The 21545-nt window shown below is 39.1% G+C and overlaps 1 protein-coding gene across 1 annotated transcript; it reads right to left on the reverse strand.

The window, feature by feature from the left end:
• Window positions 1-1781: 1781 nt before the first annotated feature.
• Window positions 1782-21195, reverse strand: LOC135697079 (aminopeptidase N-like). The gene is made up of 6 exons (XM_065216677.1): window positions 20192-21195; window positions 10784-10797; window positions 10661-10665; window positions 2239-3816; window positions 2097-2175; window positions 1782-2034 (listed from the first exon to the last, which is right to left on the reverse strand). Exons 1-6 carry the CDS (start codon window positions 21192-21194, stop codon window positions 1879-1881), a joined length of 2835 nt encoding a protein of 944 aa, XP_065072749.1. The 5' UTR covers window position 21195; the 3' UTR covers window positions 1782-1878.
• Between the last annotated feature and the right edge of the window lie 350 nt (window positions 21196-21545).

The raw sequence follows: 21545 nt of genomic DNA on the forward strand, positions 1-21545 counted from the left end.
TCGACGGGGCGGAAACGAAATCTGCAAGTAAGCGCTGGATTGGAATCCGGCAGGACATCGCAACAGAGGCAGACCCAGGGGCTCATGGCGGCGGAGCCTCAATAAGGAAATTAAGCAAGTCGATAGGAATCTGACCTGGGCCCAGTTCAAGGCAAAAGCGAGCAGCCGCCCAGGATGGAAGTCTTTCACGTTGGCCCTTTGCACCGCTGGTGGTGCACAGGACCCTTAAGTAAGTAAGTAAGTCATCGGAGCTCTGACCGCCAAACTTCAGAGAGGCCTAAATGTCCTGTCAGAATACTTCAACAGCTGGAAGATCCGTATCAACGCGGCAAAGACTCAGGTCATCATCTTTCCTCATTCCAAATCACCCAGACTTGTTCCGTCTGAGAATAATAACATCAACTTGAACGGCACAATGGTGGAATGGTCAAAAGAGGTAATAAACCTCGGGTCCTCGGCCTTACACTCGACAGCAAGCTGCTTTTCAGGGAACATATTGATAATACAAAAACCAAATGTAACATCCTGATGAAATCCTTATATGCACTCATCAACAGGCGATCCACTCTGTCCCTGAAAAACAAGCTTGCTGTCTATAAGCAAATAATCTTTCCTGTAATAGAATACGGGATGCCAATCTGGGAGAGTAGCGCAAATTCCCATGACCTCAAATTACAAAGGATCCAAAACAAGTTTTTGAGAATGATCCTCAACAGTCCTTCACGAATGAGGAACTCTGAGGTCCATCGCCTGGCTGGTCTTCAGACGCTGGAGCTACGGAGAACAGCTACCATCCAAAGGTTCAGAGATTGCTGTAGGAAATCCGATCAGTTGATCATTAGGAATCTGGCACGTTAGGTTAAGCTTTAGATTAAGTAGGTAGCTTATCAAATTCTTAAATTCAATCAGAACACAAGGGGGCAAGGGGTTCTGATTGAAGGTAATGCGTTACCATCTATTGGTTGGGACGCTGGAGAAGGTGAAGGCAACTCGAGGTAGGAGATTCAAATTAATTTGTAACAACCTTTGGAGTAATGAATTTTGGTTGGACCTATCCAAAAATGAATCATGTGGGACCTATTTTTACTGGCGATAATTTAATCCAATAAAGTCTAAGAAACTTCTTCTAAAAACTCATAAATATAAAGAAAAATATTTGTTCTAATGATTAACCTTGTGATATATTTAGTTTTGCTTTTATTGTGTTTTCAAAAATTGCTCTCTTTTAATTAATTTTCTCATCAACATAGCTCACTTAAGAATGTCCAAAAGAAGAACGTTTACTTACATTTTCAAAATTTTTGTGCAGTATAATACTACTTAAAGATGGTTAACTTCATGCCAGCACACTATCATTGCATTAATTTTATATAAAAGTTTGAATGCTTGGCAAAATTCCTAATTTATATTTGTATTCTGGTTTGACCTAGTTGTTTCCTGCATTGGCTATCAGGTGTGCTTCGGCTGCAACATAATTTCCTGTTTACTTTCCTAGTCACAACTTTCTTAAACAGAGCATAGAGGAAGTAGATGAATTCTCATGTGATTTGAATCGTCGCATAATGGATTTTGATCTTTAAAAAATATAATTCATTATAATTTTAGGACCACCCTAGTGAACTTGATTGAAATTCAATTCTAAATATGTTTGGGTCAAATTTAGCCACAGCACTTTGCTTAATGCCAATGCCAACACTTTCAATGGAATACCCGATGCGTTCTACCAACTGATAAAGGCAATTAAGTTTCGAAGCCATGGCTGGTAATAAAACACAAAGTGCTCCCCATAAAGATAGATGGCTGCCATCGTTAATTTTCGATAGAATTTTTATTATCCCTTCCATAATTGGTCAGCATTTCGAAGACTTCACCTACTTACTACACACGATTGCTGCTGTAGTTCTCCAGGAAGCTGGCCACAATGAGGCCTTCCCGGGTCGAGGGCCAGGCCAGGTTACGAGCGGCTGCGGCTCGTGCCGAATTGGCCACTGCCTGTGGGATGGCACGGTCAAGCGATTGTAGGAGGTGTTCCAACTGCAAGAAACCGATATTATTGCTATAAAGTTTAACAAATGAGTTCCGAATCAAAATCTCACCCGATCCAGTTCAGCAGCATTGTTCGTTTTGGAGCCAATGTTAACTACAATGCTGTTGAGGAAGCCTTGTCCGAGATGTCTGAAAAAACGGTTATCTTGTATTTTTGTCTGAATCTAATTCTAATTCACTGCCAGAACTTACTGCAAAACATAGTCGTACAAATCAACGAGGAAATCAATCAGCACATCGACACCTTCGCGGCTACCGGCTGCGACTGCGTTCAGAACTCTTCTTCGCTCCGCCTGGGAGTAGTTGATTTGGATGACACCACCCACTGCAGTGTACAGGTAAGCTCTCAATTCTACCTGATCGTCGGAGCATCCCAGCGAGTCGATGAGCAGCGTCCGCAGAGCTTGGTTGTCACTAGTTTTGAGTATGTCGTACAGATATACGAACGCTTCCTTGGTAGATCCACGTAGTCCGAAGCAGTACGTAACGGCGCTAATGTCCGGGTGGACCAACCCACTCTGCTGGACAGTTTCGTTCAGTAGAACATGGGTGCGGTTCAGGCAGTCTTCTTGTTCAGTCCTGCAAGCCCAAGTGGAGATGGTTTGCTTCATGAACTTGTGTAGGTTGGTTTCGTTTTCACCAACCGAGTCGATCGAAAGTGTACCGTAGACACGTTGCAACAAGCTGTGCACAAATCGTTGGAAGTTTTCATAGTTCTCCGTGCCGCGGAGTCGGTTGTAGAAGTAGCCAATGATTGGACTCACGGCAGTCCACGGAGGATATTCCATCTCGTTTTGCAGGTAGACCATCAAGTCCAAAAAGACCTCCATATCCAGGCGGTTCGCTAAAGCCAAGTGGAAGGCATCGTCCAGAAGTTGTGCTCGATTATACCTGTGCACACTGGCCCAGTTGGCAGTCAAGGCGTCGATGATGAGGTACCAGTTCTGTACGTCGTAGTTTACGCGATAGAATCCAGTCTGGAGTTTGTTGACAATGATCCAACGATCATCTTGTACGTTGGTCGAAAGGCGCACAGCACGATCAGTCAACCAATCCCAGGAGAGTTCATTGAAGTCTGCGACTGATTGATTGACTACATTATACGGTACAACCCACAAGGTGGGATCGTTATTTAAGATTTTGTTATCGAAGAACCGATCTTGCGAAAGAATGATTTCGTTGGTGCGATAGTTTCTGCGAACCTCCAGCACCGGATACCCAGCTTGTTCAGTCCAGTTTTTGACAAAGTCATGCATTGAAACCCCCTCCGGTAGAATGTCGAGGTCTACGGTAGCCTGTTCCATCGCGTCGATCAAGCTATCTGGATTGACTGCGCCCAGTTCATTATCTAACAGGTGGATTTTAATCATCTCACTCCAAGCATCATCCCCAAGAACGCCTCGGAACATGTTCAGAACAGCACCGGCCTTCGAATAGGCAACGTTATCGAACAAGCTAATAATTGCATCGTTAGTGGCACCTCTGCTGTAGCTCATTGGACGCGTTCCTTCCCATGAATCGGCATCCAATGCCCACTGGGTGACTTCCAGGGTGAACAACTCAAAGTACTCCATCTCCGGCTTGGCCAGATTGGCAGCGTAGAATTCGTATAGCGTCGCGAAGCCTTCGTTCAGCCATAGATAACTCCACCATTCGTTGGTCACGACGTTACCGAACCACTGGTGGATGTACTCGTGCGCGATGATGGTGTCAATCCATGTGCGGGTGCGGTAAGTCGTTACTTCTGGGTCGTTGAGCAGGAGGGATTCCCTGCGGGAGTGGATGAAGGTGGATATAGTTAGAAAAAAAAAGTAAGAGGTTGTATCCAAGACACGACCGTAGATTTGACGTAGGATTACGAGAGGTAGTTTGATGTCAGAGCAAAACTATAGTATATATTAGATTGATTTCTTAACTCGTTATCAGTGAAAAAGTTCGATAGGTTGAAATTCGGAAGCAATTTGAGAGTTCTGTTTGTGAGGTGCTCTGTCGATGTCCGTGTAGTACAAGCCAATTCAAGCTCTTACTATTTAGTTAACTTTTTTTTATCAGTCATTTGTGGTCCTGAAAAGGACCGATGGAAAAAGAAAGCTAGTTTAAAACAATGTTGTGAAAATTTGTCCGCGATGTTCTTGGAGATGATAGCGGTGCGGAAATGAAATATGTATTAGGGAAATCACATCAATCACAGAATCTGAGCCTACGTTTATGCTTTTTGACGCAAATTTTAAGCCCCTTCTATTAAGAGAATACGGCAAGATTTCTTTTGGCATAATTCTCTTAATAAGAGTGGCTTAACATTTGCATCATAAGGCATGCAATGCTCAGTGCTTGGTATCAATATTCGGTGACTGTGTTAGGGAAACCACTTTTCCCATCACGGAAACGCCTCGTTTTCTGATGTCAAAATTACGCATTTTCGTGCACAAAACTCACAGAACTTTTGGTTTATTCAATAGATAATAAAAAAGCGAAAATTGATTGGTGGAATTTCTTGATCAAATTTTTCCAATCGCGAGATTTTCGCGATCAATCATATAAATTTGGGTTTTTTTTTTGCTTTTTTAGCGTCCTGGAGAAAACCTATCGAACTGTTTCTGGTTATTTGAAATGGTCATGTGGTGAGACCGGATGGAATTCAATTTTGAAATCTGTGTTAGGGATAGCACATTTCGCAGGCAATCGGTGAGCATTTTATTATCATAGCAACACTTGCACATTCGTGCAATTTTCAGTAGTGTTATTTTGAAAAATGATAAATCTTTAATTTTAACAGACTCACTGAAAAATTTCAAATCGATTTGCGTATTTAGAATTAAAATCCATCATCTCTGGATCAAAATCAGACCACTTTCATGCCGCGACCGACTTTCTATTCTGAAATTGCTCTGTCAATGTTGCATTAAAAATATATGGTATGTTAGATTTAACCATAACCTTGACAAATCAAGCTGAACTTTGCATTAGGTCCTAAGTAACATGTATAGATTCTCTTCGTCGACTTTCTCTTTGTATCCCCACGGCCATGTAATGACATGCCTAGGTATTTTCAGCACACAGATCGATAAAAGAAGCTTTTATCTAGCATCTATTACAACAAACACAAAAAGAAACGGTTATGTGCTCAAGTTATTAATGAAAGAGAAAGTCGGAGTAGTGAATCGATCAATTTTATTTAGAACCTAATGCAATGTTCAGCTTGAAATGTCCAAAAAATACTCTTTATCAAATTTATGGTGGCCTTAAAAGGACTGTTTGGTCGTAATGATTGAGTAACATGGATGATACTGGCGAGCTGTATGTTGTTTGGAATGAGGGTGACACGCTTGGCATAGATGGCCCACAGCGACTCACGAAGATGGATCCTGATCAGTAGCGGGGAGGCTCCTGCTTCGGTGAATCGACGGTCACGTGGGCTGCAGCTCGCTGCTTGCGGGCAGCCTTTCGTTGTGTACAATGTTCAACGCTACGCGCCGAAAGCACTGCTGCTGCTGCTGCTGACGACCGACCGTACACCACCACACACGGTGATTGAATAAGGATCGAATTCGATTTTGAAATCTGTGTTAGGGATTGCGCTATTTGCAGGCAATCGGTGATAATTTTGATCACTATTGCAACAGTTGGACATTTGTGTAATTTTCTGTAGTGACCTATTGAAAATTAAAAGAGTGTTCAATTTTGCAAAATTTCTAATCGATTGGCTTGTTAAAAATTAAAATTCATTCGCTATTGACAGAGTAATATGTAGTCAAAACCTGACCACTTTTCGTTATGCAATCAATGTTGGTTTTTTGAAATTGCACCCCCAATATGTTGCCGAAATCCTACGTAAAAATATTAATTTAAATTAAGATAAATTTTGCAGAATATTTCTAAAACATAACCTGCATTTCCTTAATCTCTGAAAAATTACAGGTCTTTTATAGAAGGTTTGAGATATTCAAAAAAGTTAGGAGCTCTATATAGCAATTTTGAAAAATTCAGAGATGTTCAAAAAAAAAACTCAAAGGAACATCCGAAACATTCTGAAAAGTTTCAACTTCAACTTCAGGAAACTTCCGAAAACTAAAGCAAAGTCCAGAACTCTATGAATTTCAATGATTCTCGAGGGTAAGTTCCGAAAACTTACTTCAGGACAATTTTGCTACAATAGAGAAAATCAGAGAACGTCAAAAAAATTAAGAGGTTGTATCCAAGACACGACCGTAGATTTGACGCACGCTATGTCTGAAGGCACTTTTTTTGCAACATTCATGTACCTCAGTGTTTTCTTCACAGGATGTTAGTATTGATCCTAACAAACAAATCTGTGATGGTTTTAAAATATTTCATCTTGGGTTTATTGAGAAAGAGTGTTTTGAAGTTTAAAACGCTGATTATGAAGGCGTATATGGACTATTGACGCTACCAAACTATTAATCCAGGAGATAGTAAGTATCCGAAATTGTTGTGTCTCGTACTCAGTAGGTGGCGAATGTGGCGATTGCAGTCCTGAGAGGTGGTAAATTTGCTTGGATTTTTAAAAATAAATAAAGATGTTTGACTCAACGGCGAGTACGAAAATAAATTCTGGCAACCATGACAAATTTGTTTGAAAATCGTTTAACCGATAATGGCCATAATACAGGAATGAAACCCACACGAGGTTAGAAACTCTTGCCCAGTAAGTTTAGGTAGCCCTCATCTTGAATTACTAAAGAATTGCAAGAGATTCTTGCAGTACCCTTATTTTGTCTAAGGAAACTTTCAGGAAGGTTCAGCGACTTTCTAGGAAATTCCGCGAACTATAGTGAACTGTGGCGAATTTTAGGAAAGTTCTGCAGTTTTAGCAACTTTCAGAGAAGCTCATTGAACTTCAGGGAGGGAAGTTTTACAAACTTCAGGAAAATTATGCCATATTCAGGGACATTTTGTGAGCTTCAGGCGAGTTTAATGTCCTCCTGGTAAGTTCTACGAAGATAAGACAGTTTTGTAAACTATAGCAACATTATAAGAATTATAATGATGCTCTGCAAAAAGTTCTTTAAACGCCAGGACATTTTTGCAAACTTTAGGATGATCTGTGAACCACAGGGAAAATCTACAAACATTAGGAAAGTACTGTGAACTTTAAGAAATATCTGAGACATCCAGATAAAAAAATGACAAACTCAGAGACGTTCTGCGAACCTCAAAGAAGTTCTAAGATCATCAGGAAAGTTTAAAGAATTTCATCGAAGTTCAACGAAGTTCAACGAAATCAAGGGAAAATTTCTGAACAGGGATTTGAATTTGAATTTAATTTCTATAAGCTAACTTATCAGGTCGTTGATGGAACAACTTCCACTCCATGTCTTAGAAAACAGGTATGATAGAGAGAATTTGTTGCGATATATCTTTCCCTTTTACGCTTCCCTTATGAAATGTGATCAACGGCATGAGCAGGGTGGAAGACGTAAAAAATGGGAGTTCGCCACCTAAAAAAAAATACCGTGATTACGGCTCACGCATGTTACACACTTTAAAAAATCTACACGCGCCGTTCATGTGTTTCGCATTTGAATTGGCGCAATGTGGCAAACACATTAATTTCAAATGTATAACTTATGAAATCAGCCATACCTTACCTATGCTTCATTCGCTGACAGCACACATGAATTTCATGTGATTTAAACGTCAAAGTCATGTGCTTGATTTATAATCATGAAATGTGCAAATGTTGTACCAGACATGCTAAATTTTTGCGTGATGCACATGCATTTGTTGAAAGATATTGTAGCAATCTAATAGTATAACTATTGGATTTAGATTTTATTTGTTGCTTTGAAAATGATAACGGAGTTTCATTTGAGAAAATCGTAGTCATGCATACTACATTCAAATATTATCGTACAAACAGAATAACATATTATCCAATACCTTTGAAACTCAAAACATTACTACGGTCTGCTTAAAAGATAATTATTGAACGGGTTATTTATAATTTCATATTGTGGGTACAGTAGATTAATCGTAGTAGATAACTTAACCTATCAAATCAAATACCGCTGTCTTCGTAAATAAAGTTGTGCTTTTTTTTCCTGTATACATAGTAGTAGTATACGTATACACGTATACGGATGTCCAAAGGAATTCATTTTCGTTCTAGAATTAAAATCATATGATCAGTCCTATCCACTTTCAAACATTCAAAGCGACTCCAGTTTAGACTCTGTACTCTGTACAGTCAAATTTAAACTGCACTCTTAGAAAAAAAATCATGTAAATTTAGGAGCTCTGAGAGTGACATACGAGCGTCAATTTTGACACAAATTTGAGCCATGGCAGACGCGAATTATAGCTCAATCAAACGTACTTTTCGTCGAGCAACAAACTTTTCTGTCTCGGAGCACTAAACATTACAAGACATGTTTGTTTACGTCTCTTCTTTTATGTCAAAGACGGATTCCGTCACTAATTTCCCACAAACTATACTCACATACTCACGGTTAATAATTTCGATGATTTTGTTAGGAAAACCTAACTCCACTAACACGTCTTCTCTCTTCGCTGTTGCCTTCCATGTTTGTTTTGACTCTTAAGGTAGGTACTCTTCTCAGTAAGATCCCATGCAATTCATGTCATGTCATACACGTTAAATACACTAGTAGGAAACAGTAGCGCAGAAATATATGGGGATCTCTTTGATTTCGATAAGTTAGCACATGAAATCAATGTAGTATTGATTTCATAAGCAACAAAAACATATTTTTTGTAATTAAATCTCATGACATCCGTGCGAAAAGAACATGGTGACAAGTAATTAACGGTCTTCACATTCCAAAACACATGAATGGAACGCGTCATTTTTTTTGAGTGCATTGCCGTTTACCGGTATAAACAATCAGATCGAGGTTCACAAATATTCAGAAGAAAGATGTTAACAAAAGGTTCAAACCATTTTGACTGTCGAATTGTGTGGCTGTGTAGAAATTTACAAATCATGTCTGACGTAGTTTTCTCCTGGGAAACGTCATACATGTAGTGAAAACCAGAAACTTCAGAATCTCTCCGAACCGGCTGACGAAATTAAGGATCACTTTGTTGCCAAAAGCATTAGAGCAGCGTTTCTCAATCTATGAGTCGCGACCCATCAGTGGATACAGGCTATCCTCAGGTATTTCGCATAAATTCATAATTTTTTTTTTTAACTTGCATGTAGAATAAATCCGATTTTAAAATTATGCAGGGGTTATCAATTTAAAAGCCGTTTTGGCATTATACAGCCAGTTTGGAAAGTCTAGGCCATTTTGACTTATTTGGACCATTTTTGGGTATTTTAGGACCATTTTAACGTGTCATGATTATTATAGGAGTTGTCATTTTTAGACTGTTGATAAGATTTGTAGACCAATAGACCGATAGACGTTTATGATGCAATTCTAGGACGTTTTAATCTTTTTAAGCAATTGTGAGGCCTTGTTGGTGTTTTGACGTTTCAATGCCATTATAGTGTTTTGATGCCTTTTTCGCGCTTTAAAGCTTTTATTTTATGGCTTTTTTATAATCATTCTGGCGTAGGTTTTGACTCGGTTTTTTAACATCGTTATGAGGTGACTGCCGAAAATGCGACTGAAATGTTTGACTACTTTAATCTCTTTTGAATCATTTTCAGCAGAATTTGTTTCGATACGTAACAGTTGTGTATAGTCAATAATCCATATACGCCTTCATGGCTAAGTGTACTTCAAAACACTTTTTCTCAAAAAACCCAAGATGAAATATTTTAAAACCTTCACAGTATCAATATGTCGCCTATGTTAGGGAAAGCACTTTTTGCAGGCAATCGGTGATAAGTTTAATCAGCAGTTCAACAGTTGGACTTTTTTTTTGTAAATTTCAATAGTGACCTATTGAAAATTGATGGAATTGAGTGTTCATTTTAGCAGATTCGTAGAAACATTTCTAATCGATTGGCTTGTTTAGAATTAAATTCTATCCGCTATAGACAGAGTAATAAGTGGTAGATTTTGGAAATTGCACCCCCAATATATTGTCAAAAAACGTTTTCCTACGTAAAAAAAAAAAAAAAAAAAACAGAAGCATTACACAAACTTTAAAAAAACATTAGAAAACTTCAGGTAAGTGCAAATATCTGTGGGGAAGGTTAGAGAGGGTATGCTTCAAGAACTTCAGGATTGTTCCATAATCATGCGGAAAATAAAAGCTTTTCCGAGTTCCGAAAACATAAAAAAATGGAGAACTTCAGAGTCGTTCTATCCACCTCTAAAAAAAATTGGTGAGGTTGTTTACAAGACACGACCGCAAGGTTGACGGAGACTACGTTAAGCTGTTTAGCGCACATCTTGTGCATTTTTCTTGATATTGATTTAAAATACAGTTTAAGTAACCTACACCCAACCGGGGGATGTAATATTCGCTCACAATTATGTGGGATTCATCATCAGAGGATGTTAGTGGAGACCGCATGAACCGAGGATGCAATATATTAGCTGCGGTCCAATGCAAGAAAATTGGACATCGAAAAATGTGGAGTGTATTAGTGAGTGAAATAAGTTTGCCGAAAAAAAAAACAATAGGAAAAAGGTTGCCGACTGGACTCGAAGAAACACGAACGTTGCGATTAACAGACCTGTGCTTTCTCAACTGCTCTCTTCATGCTTCTGAATGTGGTTCCTAAATTGCAATCAGATATGAGTATTAAAAAACGAACATAAGACGAAATATACACACTTAGAAATAACTAATTTTACACGTGACAGAATCCGTCTTTGACATAAAAGATGAGACGTAAACAAACATGTCATGTAATATTAAGTGCTCCGAAACTGAAAAGTTCGTTGCTCGACGAAGAGTACGTTTGATTGAGCTATATTTCGCGTCTGTTATTTCTCAAATTTATCTCAAAATTGACGCTCGTATATGTCACTCTCAGAGCACCTAAATTTTCATGATTTTTTCTAAGTGTGTAAGCAAGTTCCCCACCTTGATTTTTGATTTCTGAAGGGGCTTTTCATGAAAATTATCTAATAAAAAATGTTTCTCTAAAACCAGTGAACCTCTCCGCCATGAAGGTTGTGAAATAAAATATTTCCCATTAAAATACGTTTATTTTTTTCCAGTTTTAAATTAGGTCTTTGAAGCAAAGAAGAGGGTGAAAGTTGCATTTTATGATAACGCAACAGGCAGTTGTGTTTTCCTTATCAGAAGACGGTACTCTCAAATATTGAACAAAATGTAGATTTATATGTAGAGGAGGAAGGGGTATAACGATCATAAAGGGGTGATTTAAGCACCCCTTTGTTCTAAAATTTGGTGGAGAACCCTAATAAAAATATATCATTTATCATCATTTTCTTCTTTACAGCGTGACCGTTTTATGCAAAATTATATAGAATATGTTATCTGTCATTTTCCACAGAGATGGCGCTGTTCCGCTGGTGAAAAGTGATCAAAATACCCATATATAAATTGAGAGAAGTGGGGATAATTCGCTTTTGGTGCATATTCACTGAAAAAAAAGTGAACGGCAACCTACAATTAAATAAAAATGATTTTTCCCCATACAGTTTAACCTGCTTTACTACCAGTCCTTAGAGAGCCAAAGAATTCAATTTTGAGAGAGAAAATTCTCTCTCACGATTGAGCATTAGACTGATGCAAAATTTGAAATTTTCGCTCCACAGTGCTCAAACGGTTCCAAATTGGGTCCTGATCAGCCTTCCTAAATTTGAACTCATTTAGTGAGAAACTGACTTGGCACAAACCATTTGAAATTTATAGCTTAGCTTAGCTTAGCTTTCACTTTTCGATCAAATGTAAGGAACAAAAATGATTAATGATTCAAGTCACTGATGTCTTATGATTATGCTCAATCAACTGTTCAGCAGGCAACATTGGTGTTTATGGCGCGTAGAATAGAGGACAAAAATCATGTCTACTATGTCACACTGCAGATAACAGTGTTGCCTACAATACAGTTGCTTAATCTTGCCATAAGATTATCAATCTCTTAAACAATTAATAACTATTTAATTTGACGTTTGGTTCAAAAACAATTTTCTGCAAAGTTGTAGCTGATAAAAATTCCCATAAGCATAGCAAAAAATTTTTTAACAGTACTATATGTAAAAAGGCTAGAAGACAATGAACAAAAAGTTTTGTTTTCGCATAGTAATTTCCATATAAATTTCAAATGGTTTGTGCCAAGTCAGTTTCTCACTAAATGAGAAAAATTTCAAATTTTGCATCAGTCTATTGAGCATCTCTCAACATGCCATGTATTTTTATGACACTCGATTGGTGATTTCCCTTTCACAGATTACAAAATAGAGTACTGTCACTACAAAACATGTCGGGTACCTCTACACACTTAGAAAAATTGATGTAAATTTAGGTGCTCTGAGACTGACTGATACTGAAATTCAGCTCAATCAAACGTACTCTAGAACTTTTCAGTCTCGGAGCACTTAATTTTACATGACATGTTTGTTTACGTCTCATCCTTTATGTCAAAGTTGGATTCCGTCACGTGTAAGATTAGGTATTTCTTAGTGTGTATATATGCATTTAGTTAAACATTTGAAGTCCCTTCTTTTTTACAAATTCTGCGCAAAAGATACTTTCTGCCCCGCCCATACATAAAAATCGGCGGGAAATTCTGTGAGAGGTGAGCTATTTTGTGTGCAGAATGTGTAAAAAAGGAGGGACTTCGAATATTAATCTAAATGCACACACTTAGAAACACCTAATGTTACACGTGACGGAATCCATCTTTGACATAAAGGATTTACGCTCATCCTGTCATCCATGTCATGTAAAATTAAGTGCTCCGAGACTGAAAAGCTCGAAAATACGTTTGATTGAGCTGAATTTCACGTCTATTATGACTCTAATTTATGTAAAAATTGACGCTCGTATATGTCAGTCTCAGAGCGCCTATATTTACATAAATTTTTTTAAGTGTGCATATATATAGGTACCAGACATGTTTTGCACTGCACTGTCCTCTGTAAACAATTAACGTAAAACAGATTATGAGTAGTTTTCGATAGATGTCACCGCAAACAACAGCAGTGACATCTGATGGAACATGAATGCAGAAACTTGACAAAATGATTGTTTGAGGAAAAGGATGCTCGACTCACCCCGTACTAGTATTCTATCTGTGACTTTTCTCAAATCAAAAGTTTGGTTTCGAATAAGTATGTGTTTAGTATAAAATTAATTGAAAATCAGGGGGATTCAGTTATTGAACTGTTAAATGTTTTGATAGTATGCAGCACAGCTATGCATAGAACGTATGCATTTCTAACTGGCTTGTTAATTATAATTTCCCACTCGAGTTGAAAGCCTTCTCTAACGTCCCAACCAAGGTGATGCATTACCTCTAACTGTGTTCATGCTGTTAGAATGACATTGAAAGTCTCCCCTACACGAAGAATTATGCTATGAAACGGCGGGGCATAATTGGATAGATTTTTCTTACTTACTTTATATTAGATTAAATTACTAAAATCTTTGGTTATTATTAGTTAGGTAGGTGCTGACTATACACATTGTAGTTTCATTTTTATACCTGTGATCTTGACATTTTTACCTAGGGGATGAGTACTTAAGCTACTTAAAAAGTGTGCTCTGAATCTGAATTCAAACAAGTGACTTGGCGTTAAAGTCTAAAATCCCTAATGGCGGTAAACACCAACTCGGATTCACTTTTAATACCGTCCCTGTTTGGATGATCAGCAAAATGTTGTTGTCACTCATCAAGCGCGTCCGCTGCGAGATAGTTTTTACCACCGACAAACCGACATGACACTTGATTCTGAGTTATGCCCGGAAATCGTATACGGTCGATTTAAATGTGCAGTGATCTGAACTGAAAAAAGGGGATTGAAATTCAGTGGACGGTTCCGTACACCCCGGAGCTTAACGGGACGAGTGAACGTATGAATCGCACTTTTATCGAAAGGGCTCGTGCGATGTTCGAGGGTGCAAAACTCAACAAATCGTTTTGAGTTCAAGCGGTCCGCATCGCAGCATATGTCATAAACAGATCGCCGACGTGTGCAATCGATTCGAACAAGACACCTTCTGAGTTCTGGGAAGGCAAACGGCCGGATGTTTCCAGACTTGGGAGCTTGGGATGTGCAGTCTACGTACATGTCCCTCAGGAGCGCCGCAGGAAACTTGATCCAAAGGCGTGGAAGGGAATTTTTGTTGGATACGCGGCGAAAGGATATTTGGTGTGGAATCCCAATGAAAATTCGGTCGTGGTCGCTCGTGACGTGGACTTTCTGGAGCAGCAGACGTTCGAAGAAGAGAACGCGAAGAAAGAAGGTGGTGTTTCAGTGATTCGTGTCGGTGGACTTGAAAATGACACAGAAGATGAAAGAAGTGACGATAACTGGGATGTGTCGGGAGGTTCCGATGCCAACGATTCGGTGAACGACGACATATGTGACGATGGTGATCAAGACGATGAACCCCGGCCGATGAAAGTAATGGAAGTGCGCGTCTGGTCAGAAATCGAAGTGCTCCGTCGTGGCACAAAGACTTTGAAGTGGACTACGCCGGGTTCGCGCTGAATGCGATGTCGTATGTAGAAGATTTGCCTGAAACAGTATCAGAGTGTCGGAAAAGGGAAGATTGGCCTTAATGGGAGCAGGCATTACAGGAAGACATGGATTCGTTGGCGAGGAACGAGACATGGACCTTAGTAAAGCTCCTGGAAGGACGAAATGCCATAACGTGCAAATGGGTCTTCGAGATCCACTGGGCCCACTTACGACGTGTATTACGTTACATAAAAGGAACGCTGGATTTTGGGCTAGTCTACCAAGGAGACGATGCGGGCCCATTGCTCGAAGCATATTCCGATGCTGACAGGGCGAATGGAATCACCAATCGTCGGTCCGTGTCGGGTGCAGTGTTCAAGGTGTATGGTGCTACCGTGAGCTGGAGTGCGAAAAAGCAAGCTACCGTATCTCTCTCTTCTATGGAGGCCGAGTTAACCGCACTTTGCGCGGCCACCTTCCATGGTCAGTGGCTGGTCAGGATCCTGGAATCCAATCACCTACCATGAGGACAACCAATCCACAATGAAGATTGCCGCTAACCCGAAGGATTCTGGGCGGCTGAAGCACTTGGACGTGAAGCATTTTTTCGTCCGAGAACTGTTGGAGAGCAACCAGATACGAATCGAGTATATCCCTACGTTGAAGCAGCAAGCAGACATACTGACAAAGAGTCTGCCAGGCCCTGCTTTCAAGAAGTTCCGCGAGTACCTTGGATTGACCAGTAGCAGAGTTTGAGCGGGCGTGTTAAGTATGCAAACCCTACGCCTATGCTCAATCCATTGCACAACCCTGTGTGCCCCATTTGTCGACACTACTGCTGTCGGACTATTTCCGTTTTTCATTCTACCTACCAACTGTACGAACAAAGTTCCTTGAATAAACACGCGTTTTGAAATCGTTCTCTCTAAGTATTTCGAGTCTTTTGTTTCGATCCGCGAAGGTCTTCCGTTGAATAATATCAACGCGAACTTATCTAGCTTCTTGCCACTATTCAAATGTTGTCCTGGAGTGGTACCAAGCCAACGGGGTCACTTTCGTAGCCAAGGACATGAACCCCCCCCCCCCAACGCACCGGAACCGGCTCACCGAAAAATACTGGGCTATTATGAAGCAGTCACTACTGAAGCATCCCAAGGAGGTCTAATCTGAGAGGGACATGAAGAAAAAGTGGGTTTCCGTACAGAAGAAGCTGCAGCCAGATGTTGTACAGAACCTAATGAGTGGAGTTAAGCGTTTATGGTATTGAAGTTGAATGGAATAAATATGATAAAAGCTTACTAATAAGTTATATTTTATTGTCTGAAAGTTTGAAAAGGATCAGTCAACTAGGTAATTTTTTACAGCGTTTTTTACGTGATGCAATTTGATGTGGGACACCCTTTAGGGCAGTTAGGGATACCCCTCACCACAGAAAAACAGACATAACACTCGAAAATTGTTCATCGAACAAGCATTTAACGGATAATTTAAAAGTATCGTAGTTGGTAGTACCGGCACCTGTGGCGCGCATAGTCAATTCCCTTGCGTTTGACGTTTACACACTACCGCCATCTGTTCAGCGTACTACCCACCACAATGTACTCAACAGATGGCGGTAATGTTTTAGCGACGATGTTTTACAGTGAGAAATATTCAATGTGTTATGTCTGTTTGTCTGTGCCCTCACCATCCCTCTCCAAAGGGGAGTTTGGTAAAGAGAGATGATAAAACCGATTTGTACCTTCCTTAAAAAGTTGTCCTAGCTCGCAATATACTTTCTATATGCAATTTTCACACTGCCGTAATCTAAACGGAACTATCAATTCAATACTTTCATCTCCTCCTCATCTATCGTATAAAAATTACCACTTCTGTCTACTATTCGAAATAGCATCTTCAACTATGTAAATCGTTGACTTTACGCAGAAGTAATACTAAACATATAGTCAAAGTAAGATATTGGTAATAGGTTTCCTACAGCTCTTGAAGCACCCACGTTGGTGATGTTGGTGATTTTCATTTAACTGAATTTCGCCATCTCTATGTTTGGTTAAGTTTTGTACTAAGTTTTTCCAATGCACACTAGAAAATCATCTCGCGCTGTTAGTTAGTCTGAATTGTTATCCAGAGGTAGATGAGTTCTAAGGCTGATTTATTCGATTTTATCTTAATTTGGGTGCAACTTGAAAAAACGGAGTTAACCTTCTTTATCTGTTGTTGAAAAAAAGAATGCTTTTCTCGACATTTTAAAAATAGTCTCAAAAGATGCACTTATGATAAACTGTCATAACATTGTTCAAATTAATTATGAAGTTTGTGAACATGTTTCGTGAATTTTATCAGCTTAAACAATTAGCTGAAAAGCATACCAACATGCATCATCAGCTGTACAAAATAGCGAATGGCATAGGAGAAATGGATGTAATGTCGGCCTAAATGCCCCTAATTTGGACCCATACATAAATTCGACAATCGATTAAATGTTCAATAGCGACCAAAAATATCCATTAGTACCGTTCCGATGACGCGATCATCTAGATAAAATTGATAAATAGCAGATTTTTAGCGATGGGTCCAATCTTAAATGCTTAGGCCAACATTAGAGCCATTTCCCCCACATATGCACTGAAATCGGTTATTCCGAATGTGAGAATTATCCTCAGGGTATTTAATGCAATGATGACCACCAACTGCTCAGGATAGCAGTCAGTTTCAAAATTAAAATTAGTGTAACATTATTTGAGGGATACTATGAACCAGAGCTAAGTTATTATTTATCAAGAAATATTACTGAACATTGGTCTCATCACTTTTATTAACAAGTCGGTTACGAATTTAGATTAGTAAGATTTAATGAATGTTAGAATAAAATCAGGTTGGCTTAAAATTTCATTCGAAAAAGGTTTATCACAAGTCTTTTTATATCATGGATGGTAGACCTTAAAACAAGGTTGCAAAGACTCATTTCAGCTAAAACAATGTTTTTCTAAACTATGAAATAATTAGATGCCATGATCAAATTTTGAATTGGTAGGATACAAGAAGAGGTTGCAAAGAATGTGTTTGACATATTAAACCTGTTTATTTCACTTCTTGAGAGTCACAATCAGCGATTTTTCACAAACTCACTCACTCACTCACTCACTCACTCAGCGATCAGCAAATCGCTGATTGTGACTCATAGAAAGCAAAATTTACAGGTTTTATGTTTCCAACGCATACTTTGTAACCTCTTCTTGTAAGTTACAAGTAAAACATACCATCATACCATCTTTTGGTTTTATTATTCCGAAAAACATTATTTTAGCTGAAATGAGTCTTTGCAACCTTGCCTTAAAATTAGACAAAATCAAATAGAAGGGACCACCATAAAAATAGACTAGGGCCACCAAGGGTAGTAAAGACGGCCCTGCGTCGGGAAGCTTAGAAATCTTTAGGGCAGTTTAATTAATTTCAATATCAGAAAAGTAGTGAGATCTTCAGGAAAGATGAGAAAACTTTTGATGTAGGGGAAATGGCTCTAATGTTGGGCCCATCGCTAAAAATCTGCTATTTATCAATTTTATCTAGATGAACGCGTTATTGAGACGGTACTAATGGATATTTCTGGTCGCTATTGAAAATTTAGTCGATTGCTGAATTTATGTATGGGCCCAAATTAGGGGCATTTAGGCCGACATTACATCCATTTTCCCTATTTAAAACCATGAACACAAAGTCGTAGGACATCATCTTTTGGTAATATTTTTGAACTTTTTTTTAAGGGGGATTTCCGGTTTAATATTTTCAAAAAATCGATTTTTTTTTTTCATGAAATCAAAGCTAAACATGTCTAAAATATGTGGGTTAAAGGATATTTCGATCCGGCAAATATTTACGTCACTACAGGCCTTTGAGTGCATCGACCTCCCGAGCGGTATGGAATGTTTCGCAAACTTTAAACGCGTTTTTCTCGAAACTACATTTTTCAAAACTGCGAGCACTCTAGCTTTTGTTCGGTTCAGCCAATTGACTTCGTTCTTTGCTTCCTTTATTAAAAACACTTTACTTCATGGAATGAACTATAGACTCAAGGAGAAATGTGCAATTTTCGATTTTTCACAGCCTGTCAAAGTCAAAAAATCGACCGAAAAAAACGGCTTTTTTTGAAATGCCCGCCATTTTGTCAAATTTTGAGATTTTTCAAAGATTCTAGTTCATTCCATTCTCTGAACTATACTCTTCAAGAAACTGAGCCGATTTTCTTTCTAGGTGACGATTTACGACCTCTAGGCTGCTCGCAGTTTTGGGAAGTACCCGCCGGGCAGCCGCCATATTGGACGCCATTTTGGATTTTTGGACTTGAAAAAATTCCCAGTTGTAGAGCAAGAATGAATAAAGATTTGACAAAAAACTCAGGTCTCTAACTCTTACCAGTTCCCTGGAAAAAAAATCCAAAGTTTAGGTCGATTGAACTGGAAATCCCCCTTGACAAGCTTTTTCATGAAATTTATACACAGATAACAGTTTAATCTGTCTGTATTGTTTCCTGTGTAGAAATTACATAAAATTCGTAATAGCGAAATGTAAAAATTTTTTACCAATAAGAACTATTCAACGATTTTTGTCAATTTTGATGTGTTAAAACTTGTATATTCCAAAAGTTTGCATTTTTTATGAGCTTGTTTATTTAAATTTTAAATTGAAGGTATAGGGGAATTTACGTATTCTCGGCAACCTAAGCAGTGACCTTCTTTCTATAGCCTTTTTCTCTATGGAACGCACACATATGCAGTATTGGTTTATTTACAATCTTTTGCTGCCAGCTGCTCTAACAATTTCAGTCGAAAGAATTGTCAAAAACTGTTTTGAAACGCTTTTACAAAGCTCCAATCTTCTCTAGTGAGAGCGAGTATTGTCGGCAACCAGTTTTTCTTCGGCAACCGTTCCATTTGAACTGCATGTAAATCTGCTGTTCTATTATCGGCAACTCGAAATCAGCTACAATTTGTAGTGCGTGTGTTTCATTTCAAGAAAACTCTGCTAGATGGCTTTTTCTCAGTGGTAAAAATATAGTCAAATTGAAGCTGAAAGCATAAAGAATCGTTTGCATGCATTCAGCGAAGTGTTTTCGTAAGAAAATCCAGTGAAAATAGTGTTTCAATTTGGGTTGCCGAAAATAGTCTGTCATGCCGAAGCCGTCATTTCCCCTACTTTATAAGATAATTTAGTTTTTAAAACTTTTTTTTGAGTTTTTACTCAAAATCACAAAAAAAAAATGTTGTCACATTAGAAAGACTTTATTTTTCTTTATTACTTCGTCTCAAACATCAGTTTGATCAGTAGTGAAGTTTTCATGCTAAAAATTATTGAAAATCGACAAAGACGCCATGTTGAAAAAAGAAAAAAATAGTAACAACCAAACTTGCCGATTTTTTTTGTAAAAATGTGAATAACACACAAAAATGCAAAGTTTTCTCCAAATCGGAGCAAGTCGAGTTTTCCGTTTCGTCATTTGACGTGGAACTGCTCTACTTCGAAATGATGTGTATCCCTCAAATCATTAATCATTACAGAAGTAATTTGGTGAGTGAAAAAGACCTTGATATTATGCTTCTTACCGATACAGTTTTCCATGGCTCCGGCGGCGAAATCCGGAACAGCCACCTGATCCATCTTGTCCATATACGTGCTGTACGGAATGCCAATATATTCATCCATGGCCTGCAGTGTTTTCAATCCCGAATCCAACGCATATTCCGTCTGGTAAATTGCATTCGAACGGGCAAACACCCGCTGATTGTCCTCTGTGGTGTACAGGAAATCGGACACCAGGAAAGCTAGCAAATATACCGACATCTTCGGGGTTCTTTCGAACGAGGTCCGGACGTAACCTTCGAAACCTTCGCGCTCGTAGTTTGCAACCTCTTCGATCGGTGTGTTGGACACTGCACTGTAGTTGCCATGGTGAACGATTTCCAAGTCTAAGGTAGCTTTCAACGCAGGTTCGTCGAAACACGGGAAGGCAGTTCTGGCACTGATGGCTTGGAATTGAGTTGCGATCAAATATTTGCGATCTCCGTTGTAATTTAAGTAGCTGGATACGTAGATTCCATCCTCATCGGTCCTCAGCTCACCGGAGTATCGGAAATACAGAATGTACGACTCGGTGGGTACCAGGATTCTTTGCGATGAAAACATGATGAATTCTCTATCGCGATTCAGCATATAGTTGGGTCTATCCAGGAGAATCCTATCCTCGTATGTGGCGTTGGCGGGCAACATGTATAAATCCACATTTTCTATAATGAGTCCACGTTGGTGGACGTAAATGGCTCTCACCGGGTTCTTAACGTTGAAGTACAAAGCTGCCCGGCCATCGAATGTTTGATTTCCCTCGTGAATCCCGGTCCGGATCCGAACCCAGTAATGGAACGGTTCGATGTAGCTTGGAATCCGATAGGGAGCTTCAATAGGATTTCTTGCGGTTGTTGATTCGTGATTTCGGAGAGCTGCGAACTTCTCCTCCGTACTGATCAAATCCGGTAAACTGTAGCCATCTCGGGCTTTTGGGTGGGCGTACGCTACGGAGATGGCGCAAAACAGAGTTAGTAACTTCCAAGGTGTCATTGTGAGAACACAAACCAAACTGAACGGTTTCGGCCAAATACTCGTTATGACATTGAATTTTTCTGGTTAGATAATCTTTATTTCGGATGATAAGTTTATGGGAAAATTGCCAATACGTATAAACGAATTAAGTCCTAATCTAATCGGTTGGCATTCTGTGCCGGGGACTAACCGATAAACGGGCCAACAAAATTACAAGTGATTCTGCACATTTTTTCCCACTGATCCCACTTGACATTCATAGCCGTTCGTAATTGGAATTTAATGATTTAAAAATAAATAAATTGCTTGTCCTTTAACCTGGTCCCGCTATCGATTACCGCTCGATTCATTCTTTATTTGAACAAGTGG

The sequence above is a fragment of the Ochlerotatus camptorhynchus genome, unplaced genomic scaffold (assembly GCF_037179485.1).
Source record: "Ochlerotatus camptorhynchus isolate MF236.1 unplaced genomic scaffold, CSIRO-AGI_Acam_v1.1 ptg000066l, whole genome shotgun sequence".
Taxonomy (NCBI): domain Eukaryota; kingdom Metazoa; phylum Arthropoda; class Insecta; order Diptera; family Culicidae; genus Ochlerotatus; species Ochlerotatus camptorhynchus.